Raw genomic sequence first — 13,793 nt, forward strand, 5'->3', positions numbered from 1 at the left:
GAGAAAGGGCTGACTGGGCAAGGATGAAATGGAGGGTGACATGCTCATGTGAAAAGCAGGGAAACAAATTCCTCCAGTAAAAGGCTGAATGGGAAGTGTGCAAGGTGCCTGGCAAGTGTAAGCAGGGATTCACAAGGAAACATGATGGGAAGAGGCCTAGCCTGGGAGAGAGAGGATGGCGTTTGTATCCTGGCCCTGACACTCTATAGTAGTTTGGCCTTGGTCAAGTCTCTTCCTCTCTGGATCTTGGTTTTCTCATCTGTTCCTATAGAGGATTGAGCATGAGATGCTGCAAAAGGTCTCTTTTAACTCTCACTTCTGTGGGAGTGCTGCCCAATCTTGAAGTCATGTTTCTGCTTGTGCCTCTCTCCCTCCCCACTGCCAGGTGTAATGATCGGAATGACGCCACCTACTGGAGACTTGCTGTGGAGAGCTCCACCATGAGGAAAATGCCTCAGAGGCATTGTGGCTTTTCCTTGGCGTCAGGAAATGACGCTTGCTCATGGGTGCTGTCTATCAAGTCTACCAGCCAATCAACTGGAGGAGCCTCCTATGGTCTGGGAGGAGACAGGAAGGAGGAAAGGGAGCCTGCGCAGAGAGCGCTGGCCTTTTTTTTGGCTTCCGGACTTGATGGTGGTGGCGGCAGAGGACTTCACAGGAAATTTGAGGAAAGATAGGAATGCCAGGCTGTTAGAATTCTGTTCTCAATCGTTTTCTTTCTATTTTCCAATAAACCCTTAAAAACCTAAACTCGTTTTATCAGTGATTTTTAGTCAGTTTCCCCCAAACTGGGGGAACGCATTAGAATCCACATTTAGAATCTTAAATTACACACAGGCCAAATTCTGCCTACTTCTCAAGGCCGGGTGCTGCTTCTGAGGAAGGCCATTGCTAAGCTGGTGAGCCTCCAGAGGAGGGCCTGCTGGATGGTGAAAGGCCTTGAGATTTCGTAGGGTGATTGGCTAAAGGAAATGGAGTCATGTGGCCTAAGGAAGAAGGGACTCAGGGGACACACGAGGCTGCTTCAGGCATCTGAAGAGCAATGAGCCTTGATGCAGAGGGCAGAAGCAGGAGGGATGGAAGCAAGTGTCATTGAGGCTGTTTTGGGCGGTGATGGAGATGATGGGCCTCCAAAGCAGAGCTGTCCCAGAGGGGTCATAGCCAAGAAGCAGCTCCCTACAGCTACTGGCAAACCTCACAGGAAACATTCCCAGGGCCTTAGGCTCAGCCTGGAAGGGTTTTTCCCTTCAGGCCTCATTCCATAAGCCCAGAGAACTCTTTTTTTTTCTTTTTTTTTTTTTGGTGAGGCAATTGGGGTTAAGTGACTTGCCCAGGGTCACGCAGCTAATAAGTGTTAAGTGTCTGAGGCTGGATTTGAACTCAGGTCCTCCTGAATCCAAGGCCAGTGCTCTATCCACTGTGCCACCTAGATGCCCCCCAGAGAACTCTTTGTAAGCTGCTTAACAGGTGGATACAAATATCAGACAGAGCAGGGGCCCATGGCTGGTGCCATTCTTCCCTTGGACCCCCTCCCCCATGCCCAGTTGGGCATTCTCTGGGGGCCTGCCATGCAGTCCATGTCACAGTGGTGACTGGGGATCAAAAGTACAGATGTTCTTGCCTCTTCCAGCTCTAAATTTATGCCCCTAAGGCTTGAAGTCTGGCTCTTCTGCCGAATAACCCAAGGGGCTGTGGGGAAATTATCCCAGTGCTCCTCATGAATAAAGCCACAATAATGATGCTTACAGGTTTCCGTCCCAGGGCTGTTATGAGGGGGAAATCAGAAGACTGTAAGCTCCTTGAGGACAGAGACTATTTCAATTTCATCTTTTGGCTTTTATCCTTGGTGCCTAGCACAGTGCCTGGGCATATTGAATGGATTGGGTAATGGATGTAAAGTGCTTTGTAAGCCAAAAAATAACACCAGGTCTTTCCCAGTGAAAACCACAACTCTCCCTACCTTCTCATATGGTGGGATTCTAGCCCTCATATGGAGTGTAAATAGCAGTTACTTTTGTTCTGGTCAGAAACTCTGAGGGTCTTCTCCTCCTGGAGTGATCCTTTTGTAAAGTCACACTAGGTCATCTTTTGTCCCAATTCTTACCTAGCCTTTAATTTCTGTTGCCCAGACAAACTGAGACCTCACAAAGACCTTAACTTAAAAATGCCAAGGTATCTCATTGTGTCTGGGCTATCTCCAGTTGTCCTGACCTCTGATGACTCTGGAGGAGAGAGTGAGACTGCTGGCTTCACACAGCTCATCTAACTCCAATTCATTTACTAGTCAAGACCTCACCCTCCCAATGTCATTGGTCCTCTTCAAGAATGAAGTAAGAATAACAACATCCCTCACATATTATATATGTATGTTGATTACATACATGTATTGTAGGTATATATATACATATACACATATGTATATATCTTGGGTCCTTCGCTAGCCTGGTGGCACACATATATCCATATATGTATATCCATATATATAAGCATATACACACAAACATCTTCTTGCTCATTTGAAAAGTAGGTGTAGGTCTGCTTATGGAAGATGGGCATATAGAAGGTTTGAATCTCTGAGAAGAGACTCTATCCCCTGTAAGCATGCCTTTCTGGGGCAATAGTTGGATCTCAGGTCCTTCAGCTCAAGCTAATGGGTACCAATAAGCATTTCTGACTGTGACTAAGATACATGTTATCTAGGGAACCTCCACTTGATCCCCAAACCAAATCATCCCCAGGCCTTTGGAAATCTGAATAAAACAGCTGGTGAAGAAACTCACCCCACCCTGTGCAAACCACTTCTGGACTACTGTGCTCAATTCTGGGCACCACATTTTAGGAAGGATATTAATAAGTTGGGGAGCTTCAAGATGAGGGAAATGGGACAGTGAAGGGCCAGAAGCAAATGATATGTGAGGATAGGTTGAAGGATAAGCCCCTGCCAATAATCTTCAAAAGATCTTGGACATGGCCAAAGACTATAGAACTGGATGAAGGCAAATGTGAACTCAATTTGAAGAAGGAGGAAAATGGTGTCGTTTGCAAACTCTAAGCCAATGAGTTCAACTTAATTCCTGGAAAAATTCCCAAATGGATAATTATTGTGATGTTAGAGGAAGATTTAGAGAAAGAAAAAGTCATGTCAAGAATGGTAAAATAGCTGAACTCTTTAACTGGCATTTTGCTTCTATTTTTCCTACCAGGAGAATAATCTTTGGGCTGGCAAAAATGAAATGAGTGAAATTCACGGTGAGTGAAAACACAATCACATAGTATCTTGCTGCCCTCAGTGAATGCAAGTAAGCTGCCTCCCAGTGGCCCAAAAGAACTAGCAGGAGTGATGGCTGAACTGCTGCTGCTGATCGACTCAAGCTCTTTCTCCCTTAGTTGGTCAACTAGCATTTATTAAATGCCTCCTATGTGCCAGACCCTGTATTAAACAATGGAGATACAGAGAAAGGTAAAGCAAACAAAAACAGTTCTTGCTCTCTAGGAGCTGACATGAAAAAACAGTATTCAAAAGAACTGCAGATTATTTTAAAAAATGTTTATGTGTGTGTGTGAGGCAATGTGGGTTAAGTGACTTGCCCAGGGTCACACAACTAGTAAGTGTGAAGTGTCTGAGACTGGATTTGAACTCAGGTCCTCCTGAATCCAGGGCCGGTGCTTTATCCACTGTACCACCTAGTTGCCCCAGAACTGTAGATTTAAAAACAACCACATGAAAGACTGTTCTAAGTCAATAATAATAAAAGGAATACAATTAAAAAATCTCTAGCCTCTCTTTTTACCCAGTAAATTGGAAAAAAATGACAAAGCATGGGACTAGTCAATATTATGAAAAAATAGGAACATGGATATCCTGTTTGTGGAGCTATGAGCATACTAGAAAGCAATTTAGAATTATGCTTAGATATTGAATAGAATCTCTACACCTTTTGGAGATCTTATTACTAGGCATATACCCTAAAGAAGTCAGAAGCAGAAGGGAAGGTCCCATATAATAAAAATATATATATTTCTAGTAGCACTTTTTCAAGTAGAAAATAAATACAAAAATGTAGAATCCCATCAACTGGGGGTGGTTGTGGAACATGAAGGAAACAGAGTCTTAGAAGAAACAAAGACTGAAGATTATGGAGAAGCATGGGGAGACATACAAACTGATGAGAAGTGACATAAATAGAACTTGGAAAATTAAAATTAGTGACTATAAAAATATAAGTGTAAAGACTGATGAAAAGGGGGCAGCTAGATGGCGCAGTGGATAGAGCACTGGCCCTGGAGTCAGGAGTACCTGAGTTCAAATCCGGCCTCAGACACTTAACACTTACTAGTTGTGTGACCCTGGGCAAGTCACTTAACCCCAATTGCCTCACTAAAAAAAAAAAAAGACTGATGAAAAGGGGGGGAAATCCTGAAAAGGGTAATTATAATGGTTAAGTGAAGGATTATAGATGTGGAATATTTGATATGATGTCAGAATTGGTTGGTTTGGTTAGTTTTTTGGTCTGCTTTTGCTCTGACTTTTTGTGCCAATGAATGGCTCTCTTGATGGCAGAAGGAGAGGGAATATATAAAAGTAAAGTTGATTCAAAAAAGATATCAATAAAACATGTTTTAAATGAAAAAATAGATGTTAGAGAATGAGATGTCTCAATAGTAGAGGTAAATATTTCTGCAGTTGTGAAAGAGAAGTGGTACCTGCAAACTATAGACTGATTAACTTCAATTCACAGGAAAAAAAGAAAACAATATTAATGAGGTTTGTAGGCATCTCAAAAGGGAAACTGTAATCACCAAAAGTCTTCAGTGCCACATCTAATACGGGTCATAGCAAACTAAGCTCATTTCCTTTCTTGGACAGGGTTACTAGACTGGAAGATATGGGAGTGCTATAAATATAATTTACCCTGATTTCAGTAATGTGTTTGACAGTGTCTCATACTATTCGTGTAGAAAAAAATTGAAAGATGTGAGTTGAATAACTGTATAGATAAGTGGTTATAGGTAAGTGCCAGATAGTCATTAAAAGCTCTGATTTGGGTGGTGGGGGAGAGGTCTTTATCATAGTACTCCAGGGATTCATGCATGTTTTTGTGCTATTTGCCATTTTAATTGATAAAACATGGTATTCCTATAAAATTACAGATGTCCTAAAGCTAACAGAATCATGATCCAAAAAGGACCCAACAGACTAGAACATTGGATTAAATATAATAATATTCATTAATGATAAATATAAAGTTTTACACTGGTATTATAAAAGTCAACTTCACAAGTACAAGATAATAGAAATAAGAGTCAGTCTGGAAAATAGCTGGAGACTTTGGTGGACTGCAAGCCCAACATGAGTTAACAGTATGATAGGGCAGCCTAGAAAACTAATGTGAAATTTGGTTTCATTCAGAAAGACCAGTGTCTAAAGCACAGGGATGAGGGTCCTGTTGTACTCTTCACTGAGCATATCATATCTGAAGTACTTATTTTGTCCTGCTGTGGGTGCTACATTTTAGGAAGGATATTGGAAAGCTCAGCTATGTCACAAAAGCTAAGTGTTCAAAGGGACCACCATGGCCATCTAGTCTAAACCATCCCTGAAATAGGACGCCATTTCCAACATGGCTAACAGGGGGACATCCAACTTGTGTTCAAAACCATGACTGAGGAAGGAACCCAGTGCTTCCTGAGGCAGCTCATTTCATGTTTTGGGAGCTCTAATTGTTAGGAAGGTTTTCCTGATGTCAAACCTAAATTTGCTCCTTTACAATCTCCTTCCATTATTCCTAGTTCTTCCTCCCTGTAGGCAGACCAAACTTTTCTAAATGACAGCCTTTCAAACACTTGACAGAGATGATGTTCCCCCATTCTTCTTTTCTCCAGGATTAGCAACCCCAGCTTCTTCACCCAAATTTCATTTGGCACAACCTTGGGTCCTTCACTAGCCTGGTCAGCTACTTTGACTTAGCCCTAAATCAACATTGATCAAAATGTTCTCTAGCTTGTAGCTATCCTTCCTAAGGTGTTTTCCCAAGATTCCATATATGTACCTCAGTAAGAATAGAGGGGACTTCAGTAGCCCAGCCTTAGACATTATATCTCTCAGTATAGCCTAGGGACATTCATTTTGTTTTCAGCTGCCAGCTATGTTGGTAGCTGATGAAGGGAACCAGGATGGCAAAAGAACTGGAGATGCAAACTCCACCGATGCACCCCCAAAGTACTGGCCATTCATTGTGGGAACTTGGCTTTTACCTTGTGTGCTTGGTCCAAAGATTGCTTCCTGTAGTCAAGCTCTTCATCCAGATAGCCCTTCTGTTTACTAAATAGCTCCTGAGAACATAAAGAAGGTCACCACTTGGTTATGGATGGCTTGTCCCCACAGACTTGAAAATGGCTTTCCTTTCAGTTGGAAGTACTGCCTACCTTCTCATTCTCCAGATCCACCATCTTTTGCTGCAGGGCAGACTCAGTCACTTCTATCTGCTGGAGCCACTGAACATGAAAGACAAGTAGTCATGCCCAGGCAATTAATCAGGATCAAAGGACATACAAATGACAGTAAGAGAGGAGCCCTGATGGCACCAAAATGGGCTAAGCATAGAATAAAATGTGAAAAGAGCCCTCAGGGTCCTCCCCAGGTGTGTAGCAAGAAGCCCATCCCAGAAACCTGTGACATGGGAAAGGTCCATTCTCCCCCAGCTCTAATCCTGAGTACAATCACAGATGAAGAGAAGCTGTTGGAGATGGAAGCCCGGTTGTGAGCCTGCCTGATGCTTGCTTACCCGTGCAGTAGTGAGGTGATGCTACATTCAGCGAGCTCTGAGGTTCTTCCAAGGTGCTCATGGATGATCAGACCTTGGTCGACTATTAGCTCAGATGGGTTGGCATCGCTAGAAGCCCTGTGCCTCCCCACCCTCCCCCCAACCAAACCATCTCTAGTTTTTATCCTCTGGAAAAAAGGAAAAGGTTGCACAAAGAGGTGTTTGTTGGGGGAAAAGGAGATTCTCTTGGTCCCAAACTTTTCAAAGAGAATGAATCTAGAAAGGACTGCTTTCAGCCATCTTTCTAATCCAGACTCTCCCAGAGTGCTCCACTCTCTGCCCCTAGCAGACACAAGCATTGGGCAGGCATATGTGGACCATGGGAGTTGTGAGGGTAGGCAGCTAAGTGTAAGTGGTTCTGTAGGAGGCAAGAAGCTGTGAGGTACTCAAGGAGAGACTTGTGGGTACCATGGCACAGTGGCCTGGAGACATTTCCAATGAACAGACTAAGCTACCTTTTTATAGACCAATCTACAAGGCTGTGTTCATTGCTTATCTTCTCTAAAAAGCAAGCTTAGCAAATGTGGGCATTTATGCATCTTATATCCCAATATCTAAATGAATATTACATTGACAAAATTTACCATGAATGTGGCTTGTCCGGGAACAAGTATAATCTCACACATACTTTTCCCTGGTAGGGAATATTTAGTGAATCTCCACATATGCCCCCTATCCCCTAATTCAGAACCACCAAATCCGTGTGGTCTGGGCAGCCAGAGGTACTTAACTACTTAACTACTTAACGACATAAGAAAAGGGCTGCAACGTCTGTTACCTTCTCAGCCAGGGTCAGAACTGTCCTCGCTTGGATGACAACAACTTGCTCCTCATTGGTCAGATTCTACAGGCAAAAGCAGGAGAGAGAGTGAGTGAGTCCTGGTGGTTCTGCCCGGTGCTCCACTGTCCCAGACCCCACAAATTCTGGAGAAGCATTCAGCAAGATTTCAAAGACCTGTTTGCCTTATATAACAGGACAGCCCCTTATTTTTCTTTGGTTCCAGGCATTTTCATATCTCCTCAAACTTCTAAGGCAAAATTGTTTTTCACTCATAGATATATCATCTGCTTTCTCCCCATAGCTCCCTCTGACTCTAACAATCGAGTCTCCTGGTATCTGCTAGGATAGAGAAAATCTGGCCCCCTGAGCAGCATTTACACATGGAGTCACTTACAGACTATGCAAAGATCCAAAGATTGCATTTATGAGCATTGTGCCCCATCTTGTGTCCCTAGGCACACTTTTGTTTAAAGTGAATGCAGTGGGGCAGTTGGGTGGCACAGTGGAGAGAGCACTGGTTCTGGATTCAGGAGGACCTGAGTTCAAATCTAGCCTCAGACACTTGACACTTACTAGCTGTGTGACCCTGGGCGAGTCACTTAACCCCAATTGCCTCATACATACACACACACACACACACACACACACACACACACACACACACACAAAGCCAAACATAAAGTGAATGCAGTAGAAATGCATTCCATGGATTATTAAAACAGTTCCTGGGACCAGGCATTGCAAGTATAATATTCATGCCTGAAAAATGGTTGGAGTGGCTGGCATTTCCTATATTCTCCAGTCAATATGTTCTCTTTATGGTGCTGCCAGGAGAGATGAAGGCCTTTATTCTTGCCTCCCAGTCACTGTATTCTCGTTTTGACAATGGCATTAGCACTTTAATATGGTTATACTGGGCACATGAGTGTCTAATAAGGCTCCATAGGGGAGCATGGGCCACACACTGTCTGCACTTGGGAAATTCCACCATGCATGGAGACAACCTTGGGCTTGGGTGTCAGGATCTGATGTCTTATTGAAGCCTCTGTTTATAGATCAATGGTTTCCTCATAATACAGAACTGGGTTCTCAAACTCCCATGGCCCATGTGTCATATAGGGGGCTTCTCCCTCTTAGACAGAGAGAACTATGCAGGCAGTTATAAAGAAGAATACTGCTAAGATGAAAGGAGATATAAAGAAAGAGAAAAACCCCATCCCAAACCTCTAGTAGCTCACATTCTAATGCGAAGGTACTGATCTAGGAAAGTTGTTAATCTGCACAGGTAGACGGGATTCCCTATACTATCAAAATTAGTTCTGTTCAGTTTCATTGTTGTTGTTGCTGCTGCTATTAACATGAGAAGCACTGCATTAGAGGTTGGGAACGATCATGAAAATGGGGCCCCAAATTCTAGAAGCCGATGTACCCCAGTGGGAGCAGGGCTGGGGAGGAGCAATCAAACATGCAAACAGAATTTGAGAAGGGAGAGAATACTGATAACTGGAAGGATCGAAGCTCATGGAAGCCTTCCCAGAGAGGGTCCTGAGGTGTCTGAGCTCAAGCCTTGAATGAAGCCTAGGATTTTGAGAGACATGGCTAAGGAGAGAGAACATCTCAGACAATTCATGGGGGCCGAGTCCTGCCCAGAGTCAGAGATGAATGGTAGGTTCAGGGAATACCAGTTGAGCTCAATGGAGATTGTGGAATGGGAGTGAGAGAAAATAAATCTGGAAGTGTATAAAGGAATCAGCTTGTGGGCTTTCACTGCTAAATGAAGTACTTTGCATTGTTTTCTCTAGAGGCAATAAAGAGGCACTGATGGTCTCTGTGTGACAAAGGAGTGACAGATGACTTAAGCTTTAGGGAAGTTACTTTGGCAGGTTGGGAAGGTTATTTTGGAGCAAGGAGAGACTTCCAATGATGATATCGGTTAAGATGCTTCCACAGTACCCCAGGAGAAAGGTGACAAGGCCATGAGCAAGGATGAGAGATGTTGCCAAAATAGAATTGACAAGACTTGGTAGTTAAGCAAATGTGGGGAGTGAGAGAGAAGGAAGAGATGACTTTGAGTAATTGGAAGGATAATGAGGCCCTCCCAAGAAATAGGAAGTTTTGGGGCAGCGCAGTAGATAGAGCACTGGCCCTGGAGTCAGGAGGACCTGAGTTCAAATCCGGCCTCAGACACTTAACACTTACTAGCTGTGTGACCCTGGGCAAGTCACTTAACCTCCATTGCCCTGCAAAAAAAAAAGAAATAGGAAGTTTTGAAAAGAGTGGGATTCGAGGAAGGAAGAGGAGTCCATTTTGGACATGTTGAGCTCGAACTCCTGATGGGATGCTCAAGTGCAGATACAGAGTTTGAAGAGATCTTGGAGACCAACTAGTCCAACCCCCTCACATTACAGATGGAGAAAGTGAGGACAAGAAAACTTGAATGACTTACCCAAGGTCACACAGATAGCAGACAAAAAGCTGAACCCAACACCTGTGTCTTCAAATTGAGTGTGAAGGAGAAAGATGATGTCTGTACATATAGACTTAAGAGCCATTTATGTAGAGGTGATAATTAAACACACAGGAGTTCATGAAAGCACGAAGAGAGGAAATAGACAAAAAGAGGAGCATTGAGGAAGCAGGCTTGGAGATCACTGCTAATCAGGAGTGAAGAAATGGATGATGATCAAGAAAAGGTAAGAAAAATGAATGGAAGCCGATGGAGGCTAAAGCATTGAGGAAGAGGTTGGCAGAGTCAAAGGCTGCAGAGACAGCAAGATGAATGACGACTAAGAGAACGCCATTGGATTTGGAAATGAAGAGCTCATTTGGAATGTGGAAAGAACAGTTCTATTTAAATGGCCCACCACTCCACCCCAGTAGCATTATTACAGTATGACTGCTTTTCTCTGGCTCCCCAGTGGGCCAGGAGCAACAGGAAAGAGACAGAACCTGCTGCAAGCTGACCTTTGCCATTAGGGAAGAAGAGGGTTTATGTCATAGGAGTTGATTTGGTGCCTTGGTATATCAGTTAATGTGGTTCAGGTAGCCAGTTGGGAGAGTGTGAAACAGACTCTAGTCTGTCTCTTCATTCATTCATTCATTCAGTTAGAATGCAATAAGTGCCTATTATATGTTAGGAGATAGGGGAGACAAAGATAAGAGAGACAAATAAAAGAGACATTTGGTCCTTGTTCCCAAAGAACTTGAAGACTGGGAGGAGGGAGATGAGGCACTGACACAAATAATTATAAGGTGAATAATGAATGAATGTGAATATCCAAATAAATAAATGTGAAAAGGATGAAACAGAGTGACCCTAATCAACTCATGGAGATGGAAAGGGGGGGAGGGTGCTGAACCTGGGACAAGACAATCTGAGCACTCTGACTTCAGATGATCATATGTGTAGTCACCTGCCTCAACTTCCTGGGGGAAGAGTGAGCCAACCTGGACGTGTGCTTCCACTGAGAAGCTAGCAAGGGAAAGCTAACTGGATTTTGCTGGGGGATGGGAGAATGGACAGTTTACCTGCTGACTCTCCTGCTCCTCCAATCAGCCCAGATGACATGGTGCTCCCTCCCTGTCCCCTCTTCTCCCCTCCCCCACCCCCTTGGGAAATTATCTTAACAGGTGTTCACTCCACACTTTCCACAGATTTCTGTATGTGTCTTGTCTCCCCCTAGTGGTCTGCAAGTTCAAGGTCAGAGTCTGCTTATCTTTGTGACTTCCTCAGCTTCTAGCCCTTAGCAGGCTCCCAGTACATACTCGCTGAATAAATGAATGAATGGCGGATGAATGAATGAATAGAAATGACTAGAGTCTGTTGTCTGATACTCTCTCAGCTGGCTACTTGTCAACTCATATTCACAGGCATCCAATGAATCCACACAGTGCTGTAGCTACCTCCTTCTCCTTGGGTATGAGTCTCAGCAAGCAGCATTTCTATCCTGCTGCCTTGGCCGACTTGGGAAGGTTGTTCCAATCTCCTGAAGCAGTCAGAATAATGCTTTGCTCTCCCCTTCACACTCCTGCATCCTCTTCCCTTCTCAGTCTAACCCAAGGGCCACAATTCTATTTGGCCATCCTAATAGGCAGAGATGATAGATGCAGGGAAATAACAAGGTTGTCTTTCCCCCCTCTCAATCCCCCTATGGTAAATTTAAACACAAACATCAGCCAGGACCAGCCTGGAGTCCTTGCAGTCACTAGTGTCTTTGATAGAAAATGAGCCATCAGATTCAGGTTATGGAACACCAGTCCCCAATGGCCAGTTTTGCAGCATAGTCCCACTATGTCCCATGCTTTAGAATGAGACACAACAGACTCAAACATGACAAGATCAAGGTCAATTCACATGAAGTCAACGTGTCCCCAAATAGGTTCATACCCAGAGGGGGGAAAGAGCTTCCTTTCATTGTTTGTCAACCAAACCTTTGGCCCTTGAGAATTTTATATCTCTGAACAGAGCTCAGAAAGTGGAAGCACCATCCATTGTATCCAACTTGGAGACTGGCTCTCCCCAATCATCCTTAATAGTTCTGTATCACTAGGGGGACCCTTTGACACTGAACTTTGGTTCCCTTGGATGTAGTTGGAATAATTGGGCTTCTTCCTCAAGGGAGGAAAAAGAAGCCCCAATCTCACAGTTTACATTCTGTGAAACACAGCTTTGGCTGTGCTCAGTGAATGTTCATGAAGCATCCATGGGACACATAACTGGAGGAAGTAGGAGACCACAAGACCAGGAGGCAGAAAACTTGAGATCCAGCCACAAACCAGATATGGGACTTTAGATCAAACACTTCCTCCTTCTATACCTCAATTCACTCACGTATAAATAGGGGGGTGTTGGACTTGACAATCTCTATGGGCTCTTCCAGCTCTAAATTCAATTGTGATACTGGTAAACCAACAAGCAGCAGCTGGAGAAAACAGCAGGGTGAACCAACAACCCCTATCCACATCTGCCGTGTGGTCATCAGTGTCAATCTGCCCATCTTTTCAGCTAAATAAAAGCTGGCATCCTGAGAGGTCTTAGGGAGTTGAATGTGGGGAGGGAGGGAGGCAAGCTCATTTTTCACAACTCAGAGCTCCAAGCCTCTCTCTGAGCTTGTGTGCCTTCCCATTTCTCACTCAGGGGCCAGGCTCTGCAGTGCCCTGCTTCAGGGACGCTTCCCCCTGGAAGAGGTGTGTTTAACCTGGCTGTGTCAACCCAAGTGCCCCATCTCTCAGAACCAAGAACTTTGTGTGGGAGCCAGAGACAAAGTATGACACCTTTAGAAAACCCTGAAGCATTCTCTGAGGCCATCTGTCTGCACTACCCCCCCCCCAACTTCTCTGCAACATCTATTTCCCACCCTGGCTGCAGTGATTGGTTCCAGACTGCCCATGTGGCTCTTCCCCTGAGATCTCCATAGTGGGAGGTCTTCGAGGGCAGAACAACTGCTTAGTAGGCATGGTTTAGTGCTTAGGGAATGGGCAATACAGCCAGCTCTCAATTACGCCAGGGTTGGGTTCTCACTGGAGGCTGATCCAAGGCCCTCATTTCTCTTCCTCCATCACGTGGCCTATGTTTGGGTCCTGCCCTTGACCTCCTGTTGTGGGCTGGACAGGAGCAGGAAAGTAAGAAATTTAGGTTCACACATGGGACTACCTGGTAATGTGCCTCATGAGAAGTCTGGCTAGGAAGAAGATCCTGTGGGCCAAAAGGAGACCCAGAGAGAGGGGGAGGGATTCTGAGTATCTTAGCCCAAGCTCTCTGAATCCCCACCCTTCTCTGTTACCAGGAGTAACTGAGAGCTGGATAGTGGAGAGTTTCTGCTGCCAGCTGCAGAGCCCCTGAGAAGCAGAGGGTCTGGGAGAGGGAAATAGAAAGCACCCATGGCAATCCAGAATCTAAAAACAAACAAAAACGTAATTAGACAAAATGAGTTGGAGGAAAATTAAATGCATTCAAAGCACTAGCAAACAGCTCAGGGTCTATCCCCTTTGCTTCCAGTGTCAAAGTAGCCTTGGATGATGGGCCAGGTGTGGGGGGAGCTGGCCCATTGAACAGAAAAAACACACAGAAAAAAGGGCAAAAACGTCTCCTAGAATCAAGGTGGAGATGTAAAACAAAATGGCAGCCTGAACTCTGAAGGCAGATGTTTCTTTCTCAATGAGTCTTAGTCCTAAATTATGAGAGCTGG

General features: G+C 44.4%; 1 protein-coding gene across 23 annotated transcripts in view; it reads right to left on the reverse strand.

Moving 5' to 3' along the window:
- Positions 1-13,793, reverse strand: part of JAKMIP3 (Janus kinase and microtubule interacting protein 3) — a 206,058-nt gene that overhangs the window by 26,540 nt on the left and 165,725 nt on the right. For 22 of the 23 annotated variants that reach the window (XR_006354784.1, XM_043983754.1, XM_043983751.1 and 19 more), the window contains 3 exons: positions 7,603-7,668; positions 6,427-6,495; positions 6,256-6,333 (listed from right to left, as the gene is read on the reverse strand). Coding sequence is in view for 22 of the 23 variants with exons in the window: in XM_043983754.1 (XP_043839689.1) it covers positions 6,256-6,333; positions 6,427-6,495; positions 7,603-7,668 (213 nt within the window). In the remaining variant the exon portion in view is untranslated. Of the gene's footprint in view, positions 1-6,255; positions 6,334-6,426; positions 6,496-7,602; positions 7,669-12,097; positions 13,501-13,793 lie in introns of those variants that run through there. The other variant, XM_043983767.1, reaches the window with a different exon arrangement.

This window comes from Dromiciops gliroides, chromosome 2 (assembly GCF_019393635.1).
Source record: "Dromiciops gliroides isolate mDroGli1 chromosome 2, mDroGli1.pri, whole genome shotgun sequence".
In the NCBI taxonomy this organism is placed as follows: domain Eukaryota; kingdom Metazoa; phylum Chordata; class Mammalia; order Microbiotheria; family Microbiotheriidae; genus Dromiciops; species Dromiciops gliroides.